Raw genomic sequence first — 16,145 nt, forward strand, 5'->3', positions numbered from 1 at the left:
TCAGTCTGGGCATTGTCTTCTTGGCACAACTATTCTTTTTTTTTTTTTTTTTTTTTTTTTATAACAAACACTGAAAACTTCATCAAGGCAAGTCCTTTTAATCTGTATAAAGAAGTCATACCTTGCCTTCAGTCTTCTTTACAAGAAATTTAAGCTTATTTGGGCTATTTGTGTTCTTTATTGCACAGCAATTATCCAGCTGTGAAGGGATGGACTTAATGACCAAACAGGTAGTTTCTATTGCTAATTTCTTTGCTTATATCTCAGGAGGGTGCACGCTAAAAATTCTTTTTAATAAGAAGAGCTTTCTTAACATAGTGCACATAATTATATCACTGGTAAAGCACAGATATGTTCTACTTTTTTATTAAATGACTCATGATATTGCCTGCCTTGCTTTTCAGATGCTTAATGTGATTCATCTTGTAGGGATCTGATTCTTAAGAAGCCTCAAGCATGGCTTTCAGATATGTAGTCCCTTCGAAGTGTTATAAACTATCTAAACTAGAAGCACCATAAAACTAGTTGATTGAAAATTTAATCTGCAATTACAATATCTTTCTATACTGTAGCTGAGGTCAGGGGGAATTTTTTTTTAACAAAGGCACTTGTCTGCACAAGTGTCCTGACAAGAGCAGTTCATTAAGTTTAGACAGCAGAGGACAAGCAGAAAATGGTGGAATCGACAGAAAATATGAGCTCATGTCTGATCATTTATTGCCCTGTGTAAATTGGTAGCCGAAGTAAGAATCTGACAAAGCTGGCCTAAGGACAGAATGAAGATTGCAAATCATAGCCTTGTTTTTTTCCTAGCTCTAACTGTACAGCATTAGACAACGACAGTGACTCACAGCCTGCATCTCTTATGTGTAGTTTGGGTTACCATATGTCTCAGATATGGTCTCTTTCCATTTAAAAATTCTGCCTGTGCAGAATGAGAAGATCTTTCACATTCACCTATGATTTCTGGGCAGCTGGCATCATTTCTCACTAGCTCCAACCAAGCTATTGTATGTCTGGAAAGCTGCGATATTTCCTCAGAGCATCAATAGATCAGATGTACAGTGATTGACCTGCAAGACCAACACATGAACATGTGGATGGTTTAGTGCAGGTGCCCATAAATCCTGCACTTCTCAGGAGCATTGGCTGATCAGCAGATGTGTACACACTCAGTGGTGTATGACATATCCTAGAAGCATTGAATACTGTATATGGCACATTGCAATTAGCTGAGTCTCACAACTTCTGGAGTGTCACGTGTTAATTTAACAAATCCAATACAAAGCCAGTAAAATTTTCTAAGCAGATTAAAAAGGTTGGTTCCCAGTGACTAATCATGCCAATGCTCACCTACCGGCGCATTAACTGGAAACCGTAGCATGACAAATACAGAAAATGAATGACACATACACTATTTCTATGAGGAGCTCTTGAAACTGACAAGATGTGCAAATTTTTTCACAAATATTTGAATAAAGAGTAAAGAGATCTTTCTCCTGGCAGTGAGTCAAATTCAAGCCCTTTATCTACAAGTGTATTTTTGGTGATTTCAGGGCAAAGATAACATCTCCTTATATAGCTGCATCTGAAAGATGCTTTAAATTACTTCTGAAGACTGTGAATTTCTATGATCTGAGAGTGCATATGAATCTGTGATCTGCACAGCATTTGAATTAATGGCTGCCTGAACCTGGTTAAGACCTTGTGGACATTACCAAAAGAGAGTGCCGATCAGGCACCATATAAAATAATGGAAAACCCAGACCATTCTCTTTGAAAATCACCTTGTCACAGCACAGGAGAGCTTTGCATGGAGAGATGCCCTGCTAAGTTAACGACAAGCGTCTGCTCAGACACCTGCTGTCCTAAACAACTTGACATGCTGCAACACAAAAATGAAGCTTGGGAGGAATACAGAGAAATTGTTCAAGCAGCCAGGGATCGGATTAGGAAGGCCAAAGCCTTGGTAGAATTAAATCTGGCCTGGGATGTCAAGGGCAACAAGAAGAGCTTCTATAGGTACGTTGGTGATAAAAGGAAGACTAGGGAAAATGTGGGCCCTCCCTAGAAGGAAATGGGAGACCTGGTTACCTGGGATACGGAGAAGGCTGAGGTACTCAATGATTTTTTTACCTCAGTCTTCACTGGCAAATGTTCCAGCCACACCGCCTAATGCAGAAAGTAAATGCAAGGACTGGGAGAATGAAGAACCACCCACTGTAGGAGAAGATCAGGTTCAAGACCATCAAAGGAACCTGAAGCTGCACAAGTCCATGGGACCTTATGAGGTGCATCTGCAGGTCCTGAGGGAACTGGCAGATGAAGTGGCTAAGCCACTATCCATCATATTTGAGAAGTCGTGGCAGTCTGCTAAGTTCCTGCTGACTGGAAAAGGGGAAACATAACCTCCATTTTTAAGAAGGGGAAAAAAGGAAGACCCGGGGAACTACAGGCCAGTCAGTTCGCCTCTGTGCCTAGCCAGATCATGGAGCAGATCCTCCTGGAAACTGTGCTAGGGCACATATAAAATAAGGGGGTCCCACAAAACATCCTTGTCTCTAAATTGCAGAGACATGTATTTGACGGATGGACCACTTGGTGGATAAGGAATTGGATGGATGGTCACACTCAAAGAGTTGCAGTCAACAGCTTGATGTCCAAGTGGCAAGCAGTGATGAGTGGTGTTCCTCAGGGGTTGGTGTTGGGACCGGCATTGCTTAGCATCTTTGTTGGAGACATGGACAGTGGGATTGAGTGCACCCTCAGCAGGTTTGCCGATGACACCAAGCTGTGTGGTGCAATTGACACACTGGAGGGAAGGGATGCCATCTAGAGGGAACTTGACAGGCTTGAGAGGTAAGCCCGTACAAACCTCATGAAGTTCAACAAGACCACATGCAAGGTCCTGCACATGGGTTGAGGCAATCCCAAGCACAAATACAGGCTGGACTCAGGGGTATTAGTGGATTGAAACTGAATATGAGCCAGCAGTGTGCACTCACAGCCCAGAAAGCCAACCATACCCTGGGCTGCATCAAGAGATGTATGGCCAGCAGATTGAGGGGGGGGGATTCTGCCCCTCTGCTCCACTCTCGTGAGACTCCACTGGGAGTACTGTGTCCAGTTCTGGGGCCCCCTAACATAAGAAGGACAGGGACCTGTTGGAGTGAGTCCAAATGAGGGCCATGAAAATGGTCATGGGGCTGCAACACCTTTCTTATGAAGAAGAACTTAGAGAGTTGGAGTTTTTCAGCCCGGAGAAGAGAAAGCTCTGCGATACCTTATTTCAGCCTTTCAATTTATAAAGGGGGCCTATAAGGAAGATGGAGAGAGACATTTTACCAAGGTCTGTAGTGACAGGACAAGAAGCAACAGTTTTAAACTGAAAGAAGGTTGATTTAGATTTGATATAAGGAAGAAAATTATTACAATGAGGGTGGTGAGATACAGAAACAGGTTGCCCAGAGAAGCTGTGGCTGCCCCACCATTGGAAGTGTTCAAGGCCAGGTTGGATGGGGCTTTGAACAACCTGGTCTAGTGGAAGGTGTCCCTGCCTGTGGCAGGGGGGTTGGAACTAGATGATCTTTAAGGTCCCTTCCAACCCAAACCATTCTACGATTCTATGATTCTAACCACTGAGCAATCCCGGAGTGGACCCGGATAGAGGAAGGCTGATGGCTGGGTGGGGAGGCAAGTGGTACCCATGGATGCAGGTCAGGGGATGGGTCCTGCCAGGGGAGGCCAGGTAGCAATGGAGTGCCTTGCTAGCCCTTTTTTGTGTGAGCTCTGCCAGCGGCAGACAGCTTTAAATCACCTCTCAACTGGTACGTAGTCCTTCCCTGCTGATCCTATTTACTTTTTGGGCTGGCTCCCAGCACCTAGCAGCCATGAGAGGTTGCCAGCATTTCATGATGCTGCTCCCACTCCCCTGGGAGGTGCTGGGAGATGGAGGAATATGGGGTGAGGAGCAGAGTTGGCCTTTTTGGTGTACAGCAATAAAACTGCAGGGTAGGCAGGAATGGGAAGGATGTCGCCAGGAGAGGAGTAAGATTTTTCATTTTTCATTTCCACTTTGTTTCTGATCACTTGCTCTGTTACAATCTGAAGTGCCAGTGTGTACTTCAGCACAGAAAATGGGAGCTTGATCTCACTCGTTGCTAAGAGAGTAACCTAATTTGCAGCAGATGGTGTTTATTGTTACTTCCCATCTGCATGAGGATTAAGAATTCTTCTCAGAAGAAAAAGATGCAGGCTGACAGCATCCTGATAGAAAGGGGAAAAATTATTTCCAATCAAATATAGCTTTTCTCATAAAAGACAGGTTTTTCTGAACCTCTGGGTAAGCTTAACTTAAATAGAGTTCAGTATTTTTTTAAAAAATAGTATCACTCTAACCTTCTAGCTGTGCAGAGTCATTTTTAAAAATATACAGAAATGGAGTCAAGTAAAGGTCAAGCATATTGCCACTGATCAAAAAGGAACTTAATGTCAGAGCTAAGATTAAAGTTTCAGCTCTCCAAGGTCTTAGACCAGGATGCAGTCCCACAAAGGACCTGGTAGCACATCTTGTAAGCATCTGTCCTTGGCCCAAGCACTGATAAAAGAGAGCTATGGTTATGCTGTCCAAGAATGATCAGACCCTTAAAACTGCAGATTTCTCTCTTACATTTGACTCCCATTGACGGAGACTGCCTCATAGCTCAGCGTGTCTTTTTGTACATATTAAGAAACTAAATTTTTTTTCTATTGGTATAATCCACCTGAAGTCATAAGAGTTATACCAAGGTGATTAGTGTACTGAACCTCATTATAGTCTGCCTGGGTTTTTTTTTAATCCCATATAGTAAAATTTGCACCTTGCATATACCATTGTCACTATCACTTTCAGTTGTGGCTGGGCTTTAATGAGCACACAAACATTAACACGACTACAACTTAGAAACAGGGATGAAACTTTAAAATGAAATGGAAGGAACTGACAGTGGACAAAGCAAAAGTAATAGTATTCAAAACAGAGGCAGTAAAAGAACAAGGAAGGAAATTATAATTTGATCAAATATGTGTTCATGTAGAAGGGCAACTTGCCTTAACGTGTGAGCCAGTCCCCAGACTGCAATGGTTATACTGTATTTATGGGGTACCTTTATTTCTGCTCTCTGGATGCTTGCTTGATTTTGTGACCAGCACGCCTTCTTTTCCTTCCCGCAGTTTATGTCCTAGAAGAAAAAGCAGAAATTTTTTCTGCAGAGAAGAGTAGAGGCTATTTTTCTAGCATTCTAGAAATCAGGCAGCCCCTGGCAGATGGCTGGTAGTGCACGAGCAGATTGACCGGGTATGTCAGGAAATTCGTGGCATTCCAGGCAACAGGAGTGTGTCTGAGGCCAGTGGACCTGAACAAAACAGCTGCCTGGACTGCAGTAGACAGCTGTCCCTTGCATGGCGGCTGCACAGTTTATCTGTACATTCACAGTAAATCCGAAGCAGCTGGGGTATGTCTGATGTCTGGCATATATGCTGTGTAAATAGAAATATCTCTCTAGGATTTCCTGAACAGAAGTCTGGAAGTTCTACACACATCTGTATCAGGTATTCTAGTGGTTGCTAATTTAATGCAAAAATCAATGCAGAATTAAGCCATTTGGTATGTTGTCTTCTTGAGAGTTGCAGTGCAAAAGGCACAGCAGTAGCAACACATATATGGTGATGTTGGCCAGAAGATGCTTTGCCATATTCAAGTACACTTATTAAAATCCTCAGATGTGCATTTTTACTCTTAACTCTTAACAATAATGGCACATCTGAGCCTTTTTCATTATTTCCTCTCTTGTGGTGTTATTAGGTGTTAGGTGGACAGTGCGTATGTGAATGTGTACACTTATGTGCAATATCCATTATACATATACCACAACTCACACTTACATTTTCCCATGTGGAATTTCTCTTCCAGCTTGGTTATGCTCATCCCTCTTAACGAAGCCATGCAAGAAACTTTGCAGGCTTTGTTCCCTAGAGTTGTACAATGGATGATCTGTTTGCTATCTAAAAAGTCATGAAGTTCAACACAACTTGGCAATCCCAACCAGATCTGTCCTTACTGCACAGTGATAAAATTTGCTCTCATTTCACATAGAAATGCTTCCTCTCCAGACATTGTGTTCTTTAAGTATTTTTTTTACCGTTTGGAAAAAGTGCACAGATTTCTATGTTTCTGTGAATCATTAGTGACATCCAGTGGCTACCAATGCAAATGATAAAAATGCATAACCACTACCATGAAGGGACACTGAAACTTCCATCTCTTTCTCTAACAGATAGCTACTGGAAGAAGGAGAAAGGCAAAAAATTTGTTTCCTGGCTCTTCCACAACACTTTTATATTGTGGATTTGATTAAACCTCAGTGAACTTGCAACATACAACTGTTATCTTTTCTTTGTGATAACTGTAAGAAACTATAGACCTCCTTTAAGAAACGAAGTGGCTGAAACCTTGCCATCTCCAAACAAAACACAGATACAGATCACAACTGAAAACAATGAAACATACTAAACCACTGAGAAATATAAACCAGATACACATAAGGGTTTCGCTAGGTAGTCTTCCAGGGAGGTGTGTGCCTAGTAGAGTGAGACAAGCTGAAGAAACAATACAGATTGACAGGAAAGCAACAGCAGTGATCTGGACAGTCATAACATCATAGAACGACAAAACTAAAGAACAATTTGGGTTGGAAGGGACCTTTAAACATCATCTAGTCCAACCTCACTGCCACAGGCAGGGACACCTTCCACTAGATCAGGTTGTTCAAAGCCCCATCCAACCTGGCCTTGAACACTTCCAATGGTGGGGCAGCCACAGCTTCTCTGGGCAACCTGTTTCTGTATCTCACCACCCTCATTGTAGTAATTTTCTTCCTTATATCAAATCTAAATCAACCTTCTTTCAGTTTAAAACTGTTGCTTCTTGTCCTGTCACTACAGACCTTGGTAAAATGTCTCTCTCCATCTTCCTTATAGGCCCCCTTTATAAATTGAAAGGCTGAAATAAGGTATCGCAGAGCTTTCTCTTCTCCGGGCTAAAAACCTCCAACTCTCTAAGTTCTTCTTCATAAGAAAGGTGTTGCAGCCCCATGACCATTTTCATGGCCCTCCTTGTGAATAATGTAGTCCAAATTAAAAGCTCAGCAGGCACTTTTGGGCAATACACTGGCAAAACAAAGTTTGGATCCACAAACCAATATACTGTGCTGTTGTGTGAATCCTCGTGTCTTAAAAGAGATAGGTTTTTGTACTTTGTCATAATAAGCATATCACCAAAAAAATAAACAATTCTACCATCTGTTTCCCCTCCTGTTGGAAACAAGTTGATAGTCCCTAAATTTTGGGTAAGAGGCTGCTGAATCAGTTACAGGGAGTTATCTCAGTTCCAGTTTTGCTACTTTTGTGCTGTCTGGGATATCACTGAACTCTAATTAGCCAGCTAACAAGTCACCAACCCAGAAGAAATTTTCAGATGAACTCAAAATAATTAAGTCCCATTTTGAGAACTTTCGTCACTGTCATCATGAACATGTCAGGAGGAGGAGAAGGTGGAAACCCACAGCCTTTTTTTAGTTATTATTTGGGTCACTGAGGCAGGATGTCATAAATTAAACAGCTCCTTTATGCCATGACTTCTTTGGGCATGGCAACTCAAACATGAGAGAGCTGAAGCTTCCTCCTTCCCTGCCTCCCCTCCTGACTCTCTCCTTCATCTCTCTGTACTCACCATATCTTCGATGTAAAGTATTAGACTGTACTTAACACATCAGGGAAAGAGGATGATCTTGCAATATTTTAACATGATATATGTTCAAATATGTTTTAAGTTGGTCCATTTTTATACTGCAGTTCTACATTTTACGTATGTTCACTATAGATCTTACAGCACATATCACAGAATCATAGAACAACCCAGGTTGGAACGGAACTCCAAAGATCATCTGGTTCAACCTTTCATGAGAAAAGGAGCCTAGATGAGATTATACAACACCCTGTCCAATCGCATCTTTAAAATTTTCAGCAATGATGACTCCACCATGTTCCTGTGAAGGTTGTTCCAGTGAATGATGGTTCATAATGTAAAAAACATCTTCCTTCTGTCAAGATGTATGTTTGTTTATATCATATACATAAAATAATATTTTAATATAATCACAAAACAATGGCATTACTGCATTTTATAGTTGGCTCCCAACTTGAGGAATTTGCAAACTTCTTTAATTTGCTCATTTAGGACCAAGGCTGCAGTAGGATTATTTACACCTTTGGAGTTAGGGACATGTTGTGGTGACTGAGAGTTATCACAGAAATCAGCAGCATTCACTCATTGACTTCTATGTTCAGAACTGCAACCAGGGACATAAACTCTTCTTCCTTTATTCATGTATGTAATTCCATTCCCAAAAGGAAACAAAATAAAGGCACTCAGTAAGATCTTAATATTAGGGAAATACCCTTTTCTGCCTTGAACTTCTATTTCTTGATGTTCATTGTTTCTAACATCTACTGAAAGCAGCTAACACAGAATTTTTCTTCCATGATTTTAGCAGACAGCCAAGTGATACATTGATGGACACATCAGTTTAGGAAGGAAAGATATTAAAAATACTTAATCAGCACTGGCACATTAGTTTGTCTAATACTATCTACATTTCCTGAAGTTTCTTGGTACCTGGAGTGTCTACCACAAATTAATTGTAGTATCTTTGTCCCTGACTGCTGCATGCTGTCATGCTTTCTCCTTTATCATAAAATGTATGCAATACCTTCAGCTTTTTAAAATAATAAAACCAGAGAAAAATCTTAAGAATGTGGTGGGAGGTAAATCTAGCTGCTTTCCTTCCCAATTTAACTGATATATACTGGAATGGAAGTATTTCCATGATAGTGGATTAGCCACTGGCAGCCTTTGAGAAAATGATGATATAATTATACGAAACATCATTTGTCATATCATTACGCATCCCCTGAAATGTTATTTATTTGAGAATAAGAAGGGATGCTGGAATCTTTAAAATTCAGCACCCACACAAGAGCTAAAAGTAGCTCTTCTACTGTCTGGCACCTACATCAGCCCTGTTCAGATAACAGCAATAATATTGAGATAGACTTTCAGGTGCTCTCTCTTCATTCATCTAATGGTCCATTAATGATACGTTATCCAAAAACTGCAGATAAAATAGTGATTACAGTTTTTACAGGAAATTGTTAAGTGTCATGTCTTGTGGTTGAGAAAGGATGATGGGAAAGAGTTTAAAACTGTGTTTTCTAAGCCTGGAAATCTTGTAGTGACAGTGATGAGAGTTGGGAAGGAAAAGGGATGAAGGGGCTTGTAGTAGAGATGAGCTAAGTAATTGTAGCACATAAATAATGGAAGAGAGCTGCATACAACTCTTTGGAATGGCTAATTCCCTTACTGCCTTGTAGTCTCTTCTGTCTTGGAGAAACCTTGCTTTGTGCACCACTGACCCAGGTGAATATGGTTGTTCAGGAATAGCGTGTGGAAATAACCCATGAGTACTACTATTAAGCTACTGAAATTGTTATATTGCAGTTTCCTTTGACAAATTATTGACTTCCACAAGCTTCATATTTAATTTACAATTACATCAATAAATATGAAAAGTGTAAAAAGCTTATCAATAAACAAATTCAAGTGGAAGCATACTTTTTATTTCCTCAAGGATCTTTGTAATTAGACCTTTGTAAACAAAACCATAAATGGCAACAGTAGGTCTTTTTAGAGCAAGATTTGTCTTAGCTAATACATAAGACCTTAAAAAAGTATGTGTAACTCCTTTGTTAAGGTTAGAATTTTAATTTCAAGCATCCAGTTCATTAAAATTAAAAAGATAGCTGAAAAGTAATGTGGCTTTGTTCCTGTATCAGAATGTAAACATTTAAATATCACAACATAAGAAATCCTTTTTGATCTGATACATATAGTCATAGCTATCTCATAGCTAGTTATATCAAAGTGCTGGTGTGGATTTATGTGGTGGGTGTATCTCTTATGCTCTCTAGCTGACAACACCTTACAGCTATAAACCCTGCCTGCCAACATTTGAGATTTCTGCGAGGGTTGGACACCATAAAATATGTCAGTCTTGAAGAGCTTGCCAAAGGGACAGGGTGAAAACAAGCAGGGGCAATTAGCACACAAGGAGCCAGCCAGCAGGTGTATGTGGTCACCACATTCAACACCGAACTGCTCAGCTCTTCATACTTCTAACAACTCAGGGAAGTCCTAATGTGATTACCAGCCATAAATCACCGGCACAAATTACAGACCAGCTGGGCTCTGTCCACCGTTAAGCGGGGACGTATACGTTGGCCCTGCCAAAATGCTGGCTGCCCAGGAGGTCTGGGGGTCTCCAGCCCATCATACCACCACAGTGCCACTGAACCCACGTCCATCAGGCCCGAGGAGCCTTCTCTGCCATCGCCCACAGAGCAACTGGCAGAGCTACAGCAGATGTGCCCTTATAACTGATTGGTAAGGCGCTGGGCTTGCTCCTCGTTTAAGCTCACCAAAACAAAATTAAATCCATAAAATGTACGTGCAAGGAATGAGATCGTTTGCTGTCTTCCATCCTGAGGCAGCAAACAGAAATGCAAGTGACAGCAGGGAGGCTTTTTAGAGCTAAATTTGTCTTCACTAAGGCATAAGTGACCTTGAAAAGAGTCTGAAGGAAACAAGACCCTAACAGAACAGTCTGCTCACAAGTAGGAGGATGGAGGAGGTAAACTACAAGACTCGGTTCCTGTTACTCAGGACCACGTGGGCACAAACTGCAATAAATTTAAACATAAGGAAAACATTTTTTGGCTGTTAAGAGCACTAGTCAGACCCTGGCACAGCTCACCTAGAGATGCTGCAGGTTCTCTAACCCTGGCAATACCCAAACCTTGAAGAGATGTGGCCCTGGACCCCCAGCTCTGGCTCACCCTGCTCAGGGCCGGGGGGGGGAACCACCATGCCATCCCCTGGAGCCCGTTCCCACCCCCGAAGCCCTGGATCTCCATGGCTTGTGCCATGGGCTTTGACGGGCAGCCTTCGCAGTTTTACACAACCAGGTCAGTTTTACATGCTGGGGGCCTGCCGCGGGACAACAAGCACCCCCCAACTCCCTCACCTCGCAGGTCAGCAGGAACCAAAAAGCTTCCTACGAAGAGTCTGGGCAGGCCAACTTTAAAGGCCCGTGCCCCACACGCCGCCCGGCTCCCCCCCAGCCCGCCATTTTGGGCTCCTTGCCGCCCGCCGCCGCGCCCCGGCTGTTGCCGCCTGCAGGGCCGCTCGGAGCCCTCCAGGGGCCGCTGCCGCGGCGGCCGCTGCGCCTCTCTTGGCGCACGCTGCGGCCTGCCCCGCTGGTGCCGTGCCGTGCCGTGCCGTGGCGGTGGCGGGTACAGCCGTCGCCTTGGGCCTGCCGGGCCGGGCCGGTCATGGAGGTGAAGAAGATGAATCTGCCGCGAGGCCCCGGGAACCTCTGCTTTGACAAGGACGAGTTCATGAAGGTGGGGCGGGCCGCGGAAGGGCCGGGGGGGCCTGCTGAGGAAGGGGGGTGGCGGGTTCTCTGCCCGGAGCCTTGGTCGGGATCTTTTAGCTCCGCCACGGCTTCTTCCCCGGGCTGAGGCCCCCGGAGCAGCGCTGAGTGTGTCACTGAAATTGGGGGGGGGGGACGGGCCGTTTGCAAAGCCAGGTGGCTCGCAGCTCTGCGGCCGTCTCCAGGCGGGGGTTGCGCCCGTGTCTGGCGGGACCGACGCGGAGCCCTGCCCGAGGTGGGGGGCGACCCTGCCCGAGGTGGGGGGCGACCCTGCCCGAGGTGGGGGGCGACCCTGCCCGAGGTGGGGGGCGACCCTGCCCGAGGTGGGGTGGGACCCTGCTCGAGGTGGGGGGGGGGTGACCCTGCCCGAGGTGGGAGCCGGCAGCCTTGCGGCCGGGTGACCCGAGTGTCTCTCCCTCGGGCCCGCGCCAGGTGCTGCAGCTCCCCTCCGAGGGCAGGCCCGGGTCGTAACGATGAGGCTTCATTGCTTGGAGAGCTTTTGATTTTTGATTGGTCGGGGTTTGTAAAAGTGTATACAGGGAATACAGAACCCTGTATTTTGGAGAGCTAGGGTTTTGGGTACTCTGACCCATGACATTGTGCGTTTTTGAGACTAAAGACCAAGACTTTGGAACATGGGAAACTACTCTTAAGTAGCCTTTTTGCTCTTGAGAGCTTTAGTTGGGTCAGATCACTGGCATATGGAATGCTTTATTTTGGGGGTGGGGAAGGGTGTGTTCCTGGTTTGAATTTTTTGCTTACATCCATTGCTCTTTTCCTGTTTCGTTTTCAGCCGGATTTTGATGTTGATCACTTTGTATCAGACTGCAGGAAACGAGTGCAGTTGGAAGAGCTCAGAGAGGATCTGGAGCTCTATTACAAACTCCTTAAAACTGCTATGGTAGAACTCATAAATAAGGACTATGCAGATTTTGTTAATCTCTCAACAAACCTAGTAAGTGTTATTAAGTCATACTGTGTAGTTCAGACTTAAATATGGTTTAGTGGGATTTTTGTTTTTCCTGTTAAAAGTATATGGCTTTTATTTTGTCATAGTTAGATTTAAGACATCCTAAACCGTGACCATTTGCACTGAAAGAAACTGAAAGACCGTTCCTGTAGAGCTTAGTTACTGTACAGAATTGCTGTTGGCCTGTAATAAATGCTTTAGATGTATGCTTTTTGTCTTGAAAAACTAATTCATTAGGAAGTTAGATGCAAAGCAGACATTTTTTTTCAAACTGCCAGTAGTTTAAAATTAAAGGCAGTAAGTCATTAAAATAGAATAGCAATAATACAAATAAGGCCATTCTAAAGGATTCTTTTAGGAATCTTTAAATTTACTATACAGTCAATATATCATAAAAAAACCCCCAACCTACTTGACTGAAAATTGCAATAATTTTCATATTAAAATGTCTTGTCCGCTATGTATCCTGCTCTTTCACTCCAATTCACCCAGTTTCAAAGACAGATTTAACATTTTTATGTGAAGAAAAATTTCTGCAGGTCGAAATTTTCTTTAGTTTTTGGGTTTGTGTGACAGTCTGATACCTTTATGACTGTATTTGAGGTAACATATTTTTACATTACATTTACAACTGAAGACTATAAAGGGAGGTATCTTTTCTCAGTTCTGTTTTAGTATCTGTAAAATGATAGGCTTTGTCAGTAATTCACGTATGAACTTACAAAAAAAGTCATAAATGTTTTTATGATAATTTCTTTAGGTTGGCATGGACAAGGCTCTTAATCAACTTTCAGTACCCTTGGGACAGTTAAGGGAAGAAGTTATGGTATGCTCAATCATTATACACAGCTTGGTAAACTTCAGCTCACTTTCATATGATGTACAGAATGTCTTTTACTCATGTTAATAATAATTAGAATAAACATCTCTGTGAAAATTGATGACTTAGAGTGGTAGTAGGAGAGGCACTGTATTTTCAAGCAGTTGTAGTAGCAGTACATTTACATTTTCTATAGTGCCTTTCAACCAAGAGGTAAAGGATACCTTAAATTTGATAAATGAATGGATTCTTGCAAGACAAGTCTGTGGTGAAATCTAGAAACTTTTAATATTTGAGTAACTCAAAGATGGTAGTAAATAAGTCAGATGTGACAAAGTCCCATTAAGGACTTTTTGCTCAGTCCTGTGGTTTAACCATAAAAGGTAACCTTCTCGAAGGTGGGTCTTATTCTGGCTCTTCCACAGTGACTTGGTATTTAGCAAAGGGCAATTTTTGATCATCTTGGCAGCCAGTTCAAAGGCATGTTTGCTGCATAAATATGCATTTAAAATATCACAGCCCTGATGTCTGAAACAGAAAATAGGTTCAGTTAGCATAGAGAAAAATTTATTATGTGAAAACTGCTACTTAAATCTGATTTGTAACTTCAGTTTCAAGACGTAAAATCATATTTGGTTTATTGCCTGTTTCTGGGTAAAAGGTGATTTGTTCTCTGTAAGGTACTAAAAGAACACTTCTGGATGATACTTATGGTAGCAGTACTTAAGCAGCAGGTTATACTTTCAGTTATTTAGTCTTATGTCTGGCTTTTTTCACTTCAAGGGCAGTTGATGTACCGTGGCTTTTATTAGTCCTATATTCTTATTAATCTGTCTTCTGGTTTAGGTTTAGATTTTTGAGTTAGGGATTTTTTAAACATTAAGTGGGAAGCCAGCTTTACATACTGACTTTCTGTCTCACAGAGTCTTAAGTCATGTGTCAGTGAAGGAATTCAAGCGGTTGATGACCGGATGACTAAACAAGAAGATATTAGAAGAAAAAAGGTATAACAGATGAATTATTACTTTCAAAAGATCCCCCTTAGGATGATTCTGGTTTTGCCATTAATCCAGAGAAAATGAAATTTTAAAAGTTCTAAGATGTCTAGATGCACACAGTGCAGGATTTTGTACTTGTGAAAATAATTATTGACATTTTGGTTGACAGACTTCATTTTTTACAGTATTTAGTTGATAGTAAATCTTTTTTTTATTTGCCAGAAACATATATGTTTGATTTGGTTGGCTTTTTAAAATTATAGTTACTCTTGTTTCTGCCTGTAATAGTATATAAACCTGTTTGTTATGAATGTAATTGAAATATGGCAGTTTAATTTTTATATGGGGGACACACACATTTGTCTTTGTGCTTAACTTGGAAAAAAAGCAGGGATAAGAACAGCTGTTCTGTGACCGTGAGTAACATTTGTTTGTGGCGTTTTATGGACTAGGTGAGCAATACTTCACCTAAGACATGACTAAACTATTACAACGGAGGGAGAAAACTCACACCAGAAAAAAAAAAAATCAACCTAAAAAACATTCAAATTAGCTTCAGGATCATTAGGTAACATAAATTGGGATTGGGATCAGACATACGAAAAATCTTTCTTTAATTATAGATGTGTGTCCTGAGACTTATTCATGTTATTCAGTCTGTTGAGAAAATTGAGAAGATTCTACATTCCCAAGGCACTAAAGAATTGTCCTCATTAGAGGGAAACAGGTAAAACATCTGTAATACTCAGTTTTGTTTGTAACTGATGGGACTAACTTAATATTGTGTTATTGTTGTAGATGAATTTACAAGCATTGGAATGTATCGTTAGAAATGTAACTCTGATGGAATAAGTGATTGTTATTTTAGCATTTTCTCAGTTTTAGTCTTCTGCAAACTGGTCTTTTACAGAATATGTAACTCAGCCTCCAAAGTTCTGAATTACTTGTAGTGCTTTCAGTAAACATGCTTTTTGAAGTTTGTATGCAACGATACTTTGGTTTTTTCCTTGAAAGTCACTAATCCCATCATGTCTAAAATATTCTCTACAGTACAGTTTATTCCAATATCTTTTGAAAGTAAAATGGGAAATAGCTTTTATTGTTTTCCCTGCTTATGTATAACTGAAAGGACTGCTACAAGAATAATCTAAAGCAGGCAAGCCACGCACATAATACTTCTGGTACATGGGAGGTTTGTGACAAATTCCTCAGACTCCCAAGTTTTGTTACATAACAACTTCATGGAAAATGTCCTCTTCCTCTGCCTTTGAGGGATGCAAGATGTCTTTCAGCCAGTTTTGGCACTGATGCACCAGCCACGTGCTTGAAATAGTTGACTGGGATGCAAGTGCAATTTAAGCTGGAGGAAAAAGACAATTTTGTGAACCTTTTTGAACATGAGACTATCTCTTCAGTTTAGGGTGGTGGATCACATGATGGTGAGTTGGGGCGAGGTAGACAGAATAATAGGTTGGTACCTAGAGGGACAAAGCGTATGCAGATGTTTTCAGTCAGGATGAGGCACTTGGCAGAATTATGTTTGGAAGCAATATTGTACTCAAGTGGATGAAAATTTGGCTAATTGTTGGGACTGTGCAGACCTGAGAAGGGTAGGAGTGTTTCTCTAGAGATAGCTGTCATTAGTTTTGCCGCATGACAGAAAGGGAAGATGAGAAACAAATCTGGGTGGTGAAGAGCACTTACTGCAGTTTTTGAGCTCTGTAAGAGTGACTTTTCATGTGACAATGAAGAGCGCTGCCATATAGAAAACT

General features: G+C 41.8%; 1 protein-coding gene and 1 long non-coding RNA gene across 2 annotated transcripts in view; one reads left to right on the forward strand and one right to left on the reverse strand.

Annotated features, from left to right (window-relative positions):
• The window catches only part of LOC116959804, a 33,778-nt gene extending 22,514 nt beyond the window's left edge, over nucleotides 1-11,264 (reverse strand). The window contains exons 1-2 of the long non-coding RNA XR_004406046.1: nucleotides 11,178-11,264; nucleotides 5,145-5,219 (exon numbers count right to left, since the gene is read on the reverse strand). This is a non-coding gene — a long non-coding RNA (uncharacterized LOC116959804). The remainder of the gene's footprint in view (nucleotides 1-5,144; nucleotides 5,220-11,177) is intronic.
• Nucleotides 11,265-11,387: 123 nt separating this feature from the next.
• The window catches only part of COG2 (component of oligomeric golgi complex 2), a 32,128-nt gene continuing 27,370 nt past the window's right edge, over nucleotides 11,388-16,145 (forward strand). The window contains exons 1-5 of the mRNA XM_032985399.2: nucleotides 11,388-11,556; nucleotides 12,379-12,540; nucleotides 13,316-13,381; nucleotides 14,299-14,379; nucleotides 14,997-15,100. Of these exons, the coding sequence (XP_032841290.2) occupies nucleotides 11,485-11,556; nucleotides 12,379-12,540; nucleotides 13,316-13,381; nucleotides 14,299-14,379; nucleotides 14,997-15,100 (485 nt within the window). The 5' untranslated portion in view covers nucleotides 11,388-11,484. The remainder of the gene's footprint in view (nucleotides 11,557-12,378; nucleotides 12,541-13,315; nucleotides 13,382-14,298; nucleotides 14,380-14,996; nucleotides 15,101-16,145) is intronic.

This window comes from Tyto alba, unplaced genomic scaffold, assembly GCF_018691265.1.
Source record: "Tyto alba isolate M040663 unplaced genomic scaffold, T.alba_DEE_v4.0 Super-Scaffold_22, whole genome shotgun sequence".
NCBI lineage: Eukaryota > Metazoa > Chordata > Aves > Strigiformes > Tytonidae > Tyto > Tyto alba.